This window comes from Marmota marmota, unplaced genomic scaffold (assembly GCF_001458135.2).
Source record: "Marmota marmota marmota unplaced genomic scaffold, marMar, whole genome shotgun sequence".
Classification (NCBI taxonomy): domain Eukaryota; kingdom Metazoa; phylum Chordata; class Mammalia; order Rodentia; family Sciuridae; genus Marmota; species Marmota marmota.
Window position 1 is genome coordinate 3,131,558 of NW_025999898.1, and position 11,836 is coordinate 3,143,393.

Below are 11,836 nucleotides of genomic sequence, written 5' to 3' on the forward strand. Positions count from 1 at the left end.
AGTGATCCCATTTAATTTATAAAGAAAAGTGCAAAAAATTCTTATTATGAGTATTAGTTGACTTGGTATTAGTAAAACAACATAGAGAACACATGGGTTCTTAGAAAGTAAAGAGAGGTTTATTTTGGTTCATGGATTTGTGTGTTCAAGCCTGGAATGGGTAGCCAAATGTGTTTTAGACACGGATATGATAAGGTGGGGAAGGGTGACGAAGGTGAATACTCACATTAAGCTGGGAAATTTAGGGGGGTTGGGAAGGAACAGGGTGTTATATATGGGTGTCCATCATATTTGTGGACATACCTTCAATGAACTAAGGCTTTCTCAGAAGGCCCTACCCCCTCTCACCTGAGAGGAAGCCTCTATGTAAGGACCTTTGGCAGACCCTCAAATTGCACCCACAGTTTAGCAGTATGTTAGGAAGTGGAATTCATGTTAGACTGAGAAGGTCTTATCTTGACTAACAGGAAGGATTTGGGCTAAAAAATTTTTTTTGTTTGTGTTTGTGTGTGTGTGAGGTCTATGAAGGATTCTAAACATGGACTTTGAAGGGTGGGCAGGTATAAGACTTATGAGACAATGTCAGATGTCACAATCAGGGAGATAGCATCTAAGCTCTCAGAAGTGGGACTTGAGCCACTGTAGGGGAGAAAAATGGAATCATAGGACCCACCTCAATTGGACTTCAGTGGGACTAATCAATACACTGTGTATTTCCATAGTTGCAGGATGTATCAGTAGGGTCCTTCAGGGATAAAATGCACAGTCCAAATTAAACACTTATCTGAATCAAGCAGTATCACTTGTACACACAAGGGAGCTGCTTTTGCTTTGCTGACATGAGCTCCAGGTACCCCTGAATCTTCTTTGCTCTCAGGTTTCCTATTCCTCATTTTACCTTTGGCCCCTTATTGCCAACTGGACATCACAGGAGAAAACTGTTGATTCATGAGAATGTCTGAGACAATTTTAGAAGTAGACAGGACTCACTGTTGAGGTTATGATTACTTGCTGTTCAGTGTGATTTTCTAATTCATTCTTATTTAAATATGTGATAAATATGTTAACCCATTTTTTTTTCTATTTTTACATTAAATCTGAATAATTTGTCATTTTCTTTCAGGGAGTTGTAATGTAACTGATAAAAACATATATTATTATGTTTTTTATGTATTAAAAGTAGTATTTTTATTTCTTACTAAAATTTCAGATTGTCTTCTTTGTATTACAAACACACATAATCAATTCTGTATATAGACACTCTATCAGATACTTTTGACTGCTGGTCATAATCAACTTTAATGTTAACATGAGTAGATCTCTTAAAATACCCTCAAAATGAATTATTTAGAAGAAAACAATAATAACAAAGAAATATAATAAAATAATTATGAGCAATTTAGAAATTCTATTTTAGTTTGTATTTATGACCACCATTTTAAAAAAGAAAAATCTTACTTCACAAAGCAATTGAAGGAGTTTTATTCTGGACTCCCCAAGTATCCTCATCTTGTACTTCTAATCATCTTCACAAGTGAAAACATCTTAAAATGGTAGAGATGTTCACATTAATTTGATCATAAATATTAATCTTTTTTTTCAAGTATGTTGAAAATGATTTTCTTTTTTTATTATTTTTGATGCTGGTAAGAATCTCATACTTTATCTTAAATTCTGTAGTTACACCTGTGCCAAAGCAATATAACAGATGACTTCTTAGAGTGGAGGCAGATGATTCCTAAACCTTGTGCTGCTGCCATGGGTGTCTGCAATCTGAACCCGGGGCTCTACTGAGACTGCTTGAAACAGTTTCCATGTTCAGTCAGTGGGAGACCTCTGTCTCTGGACCTGACTATGGAGTGCCCCACAATCCTGACTCTGTAGTGTCAATATGGAATCTATGCTGAAGAAAGGGCCTGACAGTTATCACAAGGGGAACAACACTCATTTACTGGAGAGGAAAGAAATGTTCACCATGAAGGCCTGGGTTTGTGGTAAAATTGATCAACTCGATAGACATGGAGAATTCACCCTTGTTTTCATTCCATCTCTGACTTTCAAAAGATGAAATTTGTGCCTGGGTTGAAGAAGTGTGAGGAAGCTGATCTCATGAAAGGCATCAACTAAGACTCACTTGTCTCAGTTCCCTATAGTCACTGGTCTATGAGAGTCCCCAGCACCTGCTTTTTTTCATAATCTCTTTCAGTGGACACCAGGATGAACACTGGGGCAGGACGAGAAAGGAAGTTTAATTTGCATGGAAAACCTGGGTCTGAAGAGGCCTTAAAATGCCAAAATCAAAGTGGGGAGTTTGAGGACACTAAGTGCTTGTGAAGATCCCCACCATGGCCTGGATGATGGTTCTACTGGTGTTCCTCTCTTATGGTTCAGGTCAGGGGAGGGTAACTGCATTCTGGGGTGCCTACATAAAAGCTCTGTTTTAAGAGGACCTCTCTTAATAACAATAACTGTCTGTCTTATTGCTTTTAGTGGTGGATTCTCAGACCACTGTGATCCAAGAGCCCTCACTGTGTCTCCAGGTGGGACGGTGACACTCACCTGTGGGCTTAGCTCTGGGTCAGTCTCTACAGGTCACTACCCAAGCTGGTACCAGCAGAATCCAGGACTTGCTCCCCACCCACTTATCTACAAAACAAACAACCACTTCTCTGGGGTCCCTGATTGATTCTCTGGTTCCATCCTTGGAAACAAAGCTGCCCTCACCATCACAGGAGCTCTGACTGATGATGAGGCTGATTATTACTGCTTACTCTATATGGGTAGTGGCATTCACACAGTGATCTAAACACATGGGGAAGTACAACCAAAACCTCTTCATGTGCTCAGAATGTCTCATACTTTACAGAGTGGAGAGAGATTGAGAGGGTAAAAATGTTCCACACTTTCATGGGAAGATGATGCTGCGTGACTCCTTGTCCTACTAGCGGATTACGCCATGGGCCTAATCCTGTCTCTCCCAGTGTGTATCCATTTCTCAGTGTGCCTCCTCCTACACTAGTCTTCTACTCTCCCTCTTCAGTTGGGAGAAGGAACAGAGGAGCTAATCTCCAAATAGGTAACCATCAGGAAGATTCAGAAAATCCTCCCCTACCTTAAAGACTCTTCTCACTCCAAATACTAATAAATGATGGATAGTGTTTTCTCATACATTGATTTTATTATGGAGATCAAAATAGTAGTCAATTTGCTTTTAAATTATAATAGCAAAATTGCTTTTATTTTTATGATTATAGCACAATAAATTTTTGCTTTTCTAATTATGTTATTAATTTAGTTGTGTATATTTATGATTAATATGCAGTCAGAATCACCATCTATGTCTAAATTATTCCCATATAAAAAATAGCAAGGCATTGCAAAGAACAATGATCTAATTTCAAATGGCAGCCACAAGATGGGATGTATACCTGCAAAAGTTCTTTGTAAGCATATTTTCAATGGGTCATATGAATATCTGTATATTTTAGTGGGTCATATGGATATCTAGTATATACATTACTAGAAATTCCCATAGAAGTCTGACTTCCAAACACTCTTCTATCATCTTCTGGGCTGACTCTTCTGATGAAGGATACAAAGGTGCAGGACTGAAGATTATACCTGGACATGAACAGGCCCTATTGAACTCAATGCTGACCAAACATGTAAAGAATATATATTTAAAAATTCATTTTGAGTTAGTTTTTTGCTTTATATATAGAAAATGATATTATAAACTATTATGTTAAGGTAATACACAATGAGAAGAAAAAGAAACTCTATGTACGTTAAGATCCTGATATGTGTTTATTATTGCTGTTATGTTGCTCTTATTAACCTTTTAAAATCTACATTTAAGTTTTTAACTGCTAAAAGTCCTCATGAGTATGAATGAAAATTAACCCTACCACAATGCAAAGGAATAAACCAATTTCTCCAGTATATTTGTTAGTCTGCAAAAGGATTTTGGTGGAGCTCTCAATAGTCTTCAAAGCATAGAACCTCCTGGCAAACTTGAAAGTATTCCCTACTTGTAGAGATTACACAGCAGGAGTCTGTGGCATCTCCATGTAGCCCTAAAGTTAGCTGGTGTGCACAATGCATTCTGGGAGAAATAGGCCAGAGGGAGGTACATGTTTTCGGTGGATGGTGATTTGTGGTCAGGAACTGTGGCTGCATCAATAGAAGAGTAGGGCACATGATTCCTTCAGTGCCTTCAGTTGCTGGGTAAACATCAAGTGATGATAGGAAATCATAAAATAATATATTATATTTCAGTGGCCACTTGAGATGTGGTCTATATAATAATGGTCTTTGAGATATATTTATTTATTTTAAACTAACTCATATAGAGGATGGTATCTACAAAGAAATATAGTAATACCTATTATCTATGAAAATAATTGCTCTTTCTTTTATTTTCTTTTTCTCATTCTGTGTGTATGCTCACACATACGTGTTTGTATGGCAGACCTGAGGTGTAAATATATCTACCTACATTTAAATGTACTCATACACAAATGTATGTTATATTTGGATTCTTAATCTTATTAAAATTCTTACTGTGAATTTTACAAATTTTTATCAATCAACCAAACAAGAACATGTTTTCCTCTCAAATTACTTTTGTCTCTAAACTGACTTTTTTTTCAGTTTAACGACTGTAAAAAGCAGATGCAAATGTTAGATAAGAATGATTTAGGAGGAGACAAAATGGAAAGGAGCTGGAGGAGAACAGACACCTTCAGATCACAGTTCTGACACCTGTGACAGGAGCAGGGGAAGAAAGGATTGGGTAGGATGATCCTCTGACCACAGGCAGGGCTGAGAGTCTCTGCTGGCTGAGTGGTTCCTGGAACCTGGGTACCCATCAGAGGGACACTAGCTCCCACAGAAGGATCCTGGACTAGTTACCCCAGAAGTTAGCATTGCCTGGAGCTAGCTAAGGGCAGAGAACTGACATCAAATTTTGTTTCCATGAGGGATTCTTTGTAAGACCTGTGATGGGTACTTCCTGGGTGCTCCAACAGCTTTGGTGATGCATTCAACCTCAGGACAGGGGTTGTGTCTATTCCCTTCTCTGTACTCCCCTATCTGAACCCAACATGAAGTTGAGGTTGAGTTTTTTCAGGGCTTTTGAGCCCTTGCTATCTGCAGGCCCTGCAACCACTGAGATCCCCTCTTCCCTAACTTGCATGAGGAAAAGGTCCCTCAGGCCTGGAGTGTCATTTTGGGCCATCTCCTCTCCCCATGTGCCTGATTCCTGCTGTTCCCAAAACCTGGGACCATGACTTGAATTCTCTAGGTATCTCTAGTGTCTGATGCATGTGAAATACCTTATTTATTCTAAAAGATTAAATGAGTGAAAGAAGAAATGAAAGACTCATCTAATTCATTTAATGTTAGCATTATTCCTATTGGAGGGGAAGAAATTCCTGAAGCACTGATTGTCTCTGAACTTGCTGAATAATTTCCACCTTTGGATACCAGGGTCACAATGTGATAAATGTACAAAAATATACAAACAAACAAACAACAACAACAACAACAAAACCCTTCCTCCTGTTTTTATACCTGGCCTCTCCTTTGTGAATCTGAAAACAGGTGTTGCATTTCCACATCTTGTTCTATGGATTACCTGTTACTCTGCCACACAAGGTTTGTTTGGCCCAGGAGTCTCAGTAACAAGCACTTGACATTTTACCGCTTTTCTATTTCTTCTGCTCCTATTTTACACCACACACCCACAAATCCCCCCTGCCAGATATCTTTGTCCCAATTGTGTCTTACAATTTCCCCAGAGCTGATGCTCTTATACAGGATATAATGATGTGCACGGTCCAGATTAAACATGTTTTGGTCAATGCAGAATTCATTTTAGGAAAATAAACAGATGCACAGATAGGCAGAATCCATGAACATGGACATTGGTGTGGTCCCAGCATTTTTTTCTCTATACTTCAATTGCTAAGTAAGCTAGTTCATCATGCCGCCTTCCCTGGGTCAGGGACCCAGACACTGCTAGTATACATGGGTAAGATACAGGGGATAGGGAAATTTGCATGAGCAGCCCCAACTCTGGGAGTCAAATGGAGCTGGTATAAAAGGCCTGGGGCAGTGGAGCTATTAGAGTGAGGCCTAAGAAGGAGCTGTGTTCACCATGGCCTGGACTCTTTTCCTCCTTCCAATCTTCTGTCAATGCACAGATAGTTACAGGCCTCAGAGTCCTATGGGAGGCCCATAGCCTGAGTCATTACTCTCTGCCTTAAGTTCCCAAGTCACTGACCCCTGCCTCTGCTTTTCACTTTGATGGCTCTGTGCATATAGGTTCCCTCTCTTGCCTGTGCTTACACAGCCATTCCCCTTCTCTGCATCTCTAGGATCAACAGCCAGACTCACCAGCACTATGAACAAAGACCTACTGTTGGTAGGAAAAAAAAAACATGTAGTGGTACTAGCAGGACTTAGACAATCTTGTATCTGACTCAGACTCAGACAGACAGCTGGGGCCCGAGTTCCCCAAATGAATTTCTGGATACAAAGATGTCTCAACCAATGAAGTGTATTTGTAAATCTCTGGCCTCCAGTCTGTGGACAAAAACAATTATTACTGTCCTGTATATGAAATTAGTACTATGACAATAAAACAACCATATGAGGTTGTGGGATCTGTCTCTCATCTATAGAGGTTCCAAGTTTATGTCATTTTACTGTGGTGGTCAAGAACCTCATGTTTATAAAATAACACATCAGATTGTAGTTTACATTAGTAGCACAACATAATTCTCTTCCATCACATAATGCTCAGAGGAATTGCAAAATTCAAAACAAAAAATCCCAACACTTATATTAAGACTAAAGATAATAAAATTTCTAATTATCACCAGTAAAGAAGGTATGGCACAGAAGTTGAAACCCATCAAGATGATAGCCCATAATATCATTATAAGTCAATATGCAACAAGAGTTTATTATAGTTTTAGTAGTGTTCAGTGTCTCTTCCCATCAGGATCTAGAAATTGTAGTTGCAAATTGTACACTAAATTCTGTAACTGCATTATCTTTAAAACAATATAATTGAGTTAAACATGTAAACATTCCTGATGTCTCTGCAGACTGATATTTAAGGGCTGGTTTTATTTTTTCTTTCTATTTGCTTTTTAAAACTCCTTAATTTTGGACTCATGCAAACTGTACATGTGAATAATAGAATTGGGATGTTGTGCTTAAAGTGGAAGCAGAAAATTTGAATTTTTTAAAATAAATTTTCTTGCCTGTGTAAGATATTTTTCAACTTAATTACAAATTTCAATAATCTAAAACCTTAGAACATAACAACAAAATTGGTTAATTTTATGTTGTCATAATATCAAGCCTGGTGAAAAAAATAGTCTGCATTTAACATCTCCAACTCAGTAATCTTAGAAACTGCATTTTTGTTTAAATTAATGAAGAAAGGGACTATAAAGATAGGCTAATATCTTCACTTAAGTGATTTATTCTTCCTATGAATAACCAGTGTATGCATATATCTATGCAGTAATTCATAGACTGGTCTTAGTGAACTGATTAACTCAGGCTAGCTGAGCATGTCATCATTCCTTTTGATTTATACATCACCTTAAGGCATCTGGATTTAACAGTGAATATACAGTTTTAGTATAATACATTTATTTTCACTTTAATGCCACTGTGGAATATTTAAACCATCTCATAGATGAGTAGCATATTTCATTGCTACTTTAATACGCATAGACTGATGAGATCTAATGTTATTTCATGTGCTTATATTTTTATTAGTTGTTTTTAGACATATAAGTCATAAAAGCATATTTTGACATATTTTTCATACATGGGTACAACCAATTACAAATTTTGATACCATTTTTGTGATGTGGAGCTATAGTGTTCATTTATTAATATACGAACTCAGGGAAATTATATTCAATTCATTCTATTGTCTTTCCTATTCTCATCTCCTTCCTTTCCTTTCATTCTCCTATTTGTAATACAATAAAATTCTATACTTACCCCACCCACTACCCTTTCCTATGAGTTAGCAACTACATATCATAGAGAACATTCAGCCTTTGAGTTTTTGGAACTGGCTTATTTCAATTAGGATGAGAGTCTCAATTTTATCCATTTACTCACAAATGCCATAATTCCATTCTACTTTAAGGCTAAGAAATATTCCTTTGTCTATATGTACCACACTTTTTTTGTCCCTTCATATGTTGAAGAAAAACTAGGTTGGGCTCATACTTCAGCTATTGTGAAATGAGCTGCTATAAACATTAATGTGGCTGCATCACTGTAGCATGCTGATTTTAAGTGCTTTGGGTATAAACTGAGAAATGGATAGCTGGGTCAAATGGTGGTTCAATTCCAAGTTTTGTGAGGAATCTCCACACTGCTTTCTAGAGTTGTTGTAAAGATTTGCAGTTCCATCATTATGTGCTAATTTTGTATCTGCAATTTTCTTTCTGAATCATTTGTCATTTTATACAGTTTGTTTCATGTTGCTGGGTCTAAAGAAAATCCATATGCAACAAAATAAAATTAAGCCCCTATCTCTCACCATGCACAAAACTTAACTCAAAATGGATCAAGGACCTAGGAATTAAACTAAAGACTCTACATCTAATAGAAGAAAAAGTAGTCCCTAATCTTCATCATGTGGGATTAGGCCCCAGCTTCCTTAATAATACTCCTATAGCACAAGAATTAAAAAATGAGATGGAATCAAACTAAAAAAGTTTTTTTTTTTCAGCAAAAGAAACAATCTGTGAGGTGAGCAAAGAGCCTACATTGTGGGGGCAAATTTTTACCTCTCATAAAACAGATAGAGCATTAATCTCTAGTGTATATAAAGAACTCAAAAATCTAAGCACCAAAAACAAACAAACAAACAAACAAAACAATAACAACAAACAAATAACCTAATCAACAAATGGGTCAAGAACCTGAACAGATACTTCTCAGAAGAGGATATACAATCAATCAATAAATATATGAAAAAATACTCATCATCTCTAGCAATCAGAGAAATGCAAATCAAAAATGCTCTAATATATCATCTGACTCCAGTCAGAATGTCAGCTATTATGAAGACAAACCACAATATGTGTTGGTGAGGATGTGGGGAAAAAAGGTACAGTCATTCATTGCTAGTGGGACTGAAAATTGGTGCAGCCAATATGGAAAACAGTATGGAGATTTCTTGGAAATCTTGGAATGGAACCACCATTTGACCCAGCTATCCCTCACCTTGGACTATACCCAAAGGACTGAAAAATAGCATACTACAGGGACACAGACACATCAATGTTTATAGCAGCACAATTCACAATACCTCAATTGTGGAGCCAACCTAAATGTCCTTCAGTGGATGAATGGATTAAAAAGTGTGGCATATATACACAATTGTATTTTGCTCAGCATTTAAAAAGAACAAAATCATGGCATTTGCAGGTAAATGGATAGTGTTGGAGAAGATAATGCTAAGTGAAGTTAGCCAATTCCAAAAAAACAAATGCCAAATATTTTCTCTGATATAGGGAGGCTGATTCATAGTGGGGTAGGGAGGGGGAGCATGGGAGGATTAGATGAAATCTAGATAGAGAAAAGGGGTTTTACAGAAAGGGAAGGGGCAGGGGATTAGCATGGATGGTGGAATGTGATGGACATCATTATCCAAAGTATATGTATGAAGACTTGAATTGGTGTCAACCTAGTTTATATACAAACAGAGATATGAAATGTTGTGGCATACATGTGTAATAAGAATTGTAATGCAAAAAGTACATGTATAAAGACATGAATTGGTATGAACATACTTTATATATAAAGATATGAAAAATTGTTCTCTATATGTGTAATAAGAATTATAATGCCTTCCACTGTCATGCATTTAGAATAATAAAATCAATAAAAAGGGGTTCAAATATTTTAGGTTAGTTTTTGGAGATAAAATTAGAGAAAGGATAATCAAAGGAAAACTCTATATGTGCTGGTGGATTTGGGTACACTCATGAAAAAGAGGAAAATAATATTTTCTGTTCTGCAATGGAGAAGGGAAGAATTTTTTTCTTGCTCTTTCTGAATTGAAGGCCAATTGGATCATGACCTATGGAAATAAAGAATCTGCAGTAAATAAACAGTCATTGCACTTAAGAGAACAATATGAAGACAGAAAATAAATTTTCATTAAAACTACAAAAAAGCACAAAAGGACATACATTGCCTATTCCTCACCAGTAGAAGAAATAAGGAAGAAAGGAATGAAGGATTGAATGAAGAAATAATGATTAAAATTTAATATATTAAAGATTTATAAATTTGAATGACTTGATAATGCACAGTCTAGTATAATTAATTTTACAATATCTATTAATCAGGAAATGTAAGTTTTTTCAAATTTCTATACAATTGCTTTCAGAAATATAAAAAATAGGGGGGGACCCAACATGGCGGCCGGCAAGGAGGCAGCACTTTCAATACTTCCACAGTAATGGGATCAGAGAGACCCATTAATACACCTACATGCTACCTGCTGAGAAACTTCTAGCAAAATTCCACTGAAAGGAAACCTGCCGGGAATTAGTAAGTTTATTGGAAGTGTCAGTTTGTCTCGGCCACGAGGTGCAGGGGCCCAGTCCCGCCGGCCGCCGCCGAAAGGCCGCTGCTAGCCCGGCGGCGAACGTTCAAACAGCTGCTGCCTGCACGAGCCCCTGCCAGCCCGGCTCTGTAAACCGCCCCCGGCGGTTCGGCGCTGCAAACGATCCCCCCCTTCGGTGCTGCAAACAACCCCCCCTCCCCCCTCTCTCGGGCTGAACAGCTCCCGGCCCCCCCCCTGCCTCCTAAGAACAGCCCCACCCGCCCCACACTGTGAACAGCCCCGCCCACATGGCGAATGGAATACCACCTTGGCAGAGAACTGACGTCACGAACGGAGGAGATAACTTCATTGAAACCAGCGGGACAGGTGTATAATCCCCTAGCCATCTCTCTCCACACAGCGGGGAAACCTTAAGAGCCCCTCCCAGCTCTCCTGTGAGCTCTATAGCCAGACCAAGGGAATCAGGAGTGGCGCGGGACTCGCGGTGCAGAACTCCCGGCTACCGCTCCCACCAGTGCTGACAACTGAGGTCTCTTGCACCAGCTACCAGGGGCGTAGCTACTGGAGGGCAAGCAAATTCGTTGGGGGTTCTCACCCCCAAGCTCTACAAACTTAGGGTCTGAGGGAGGCAAACAGGGAGAGTGTGCCCAGGCATTCATGAAAACAGGGCTCCCAGGAGCAGTAGACCTGGCGTGTAACCAGTATCGTGGTAAGCATCACAGGTGAGCGGGGCCTGGCTTGAGGAAACACAAGAGAAGGCCCTAGACACTCAGGATTGGAGACCCGCCCAGTCTGGGACGAAGAGCTGCTGCACAGTGAATGGTTCCCACCTATTGAGAGGAGAAGCTTGGCCCGGTGGGCACAGCTCCACCTACTGGAATAGAAGTTAATCGAACTCTATGACTGCATTTATTATTATTTTTTTTTCTTTTTCTTACATTTTCATATTTTTGTTGGTGTTGTTGTTCTTTAACTTTTTTTTAATATTTTTAATTTTTTTTAAATTTTTTTATTTTATTATTATTAGTATTATTTATTTAAATTTTAATTTTCATTTTTTAATTATCTTTATTATTTAAATTTTTTTCTTTCTTTATTTATTTTCTATTTTTTTCTTTTGTCTTTTCATTTCTTTTCAATTTTCTTATTCCCCCTTCCTTGAATTCTACCTGCCTACTCTCATTCTCTTTAGTGACTTCTTCCCTTCCCTTCTAA

General features: G+C 38.1%; 1 gene segment (V, D, J or C); it reads left to right on the forward strand.

The window, feature by feature from the left end:
- Positions 1–2,301: 2,301 nt before the first annotated feature.
- LOC107158497 overlaps positions 2,302–11,836 on the forward strand; it is a 77,234-nt gene continuing 67,699 nt past the window's right edge. Inside the window, 1 exon segment of the V gene segment in view lies at positions 2,302–2,391. Coding sequence covers positions 2,346–2,391 — 46 coding nt within the window.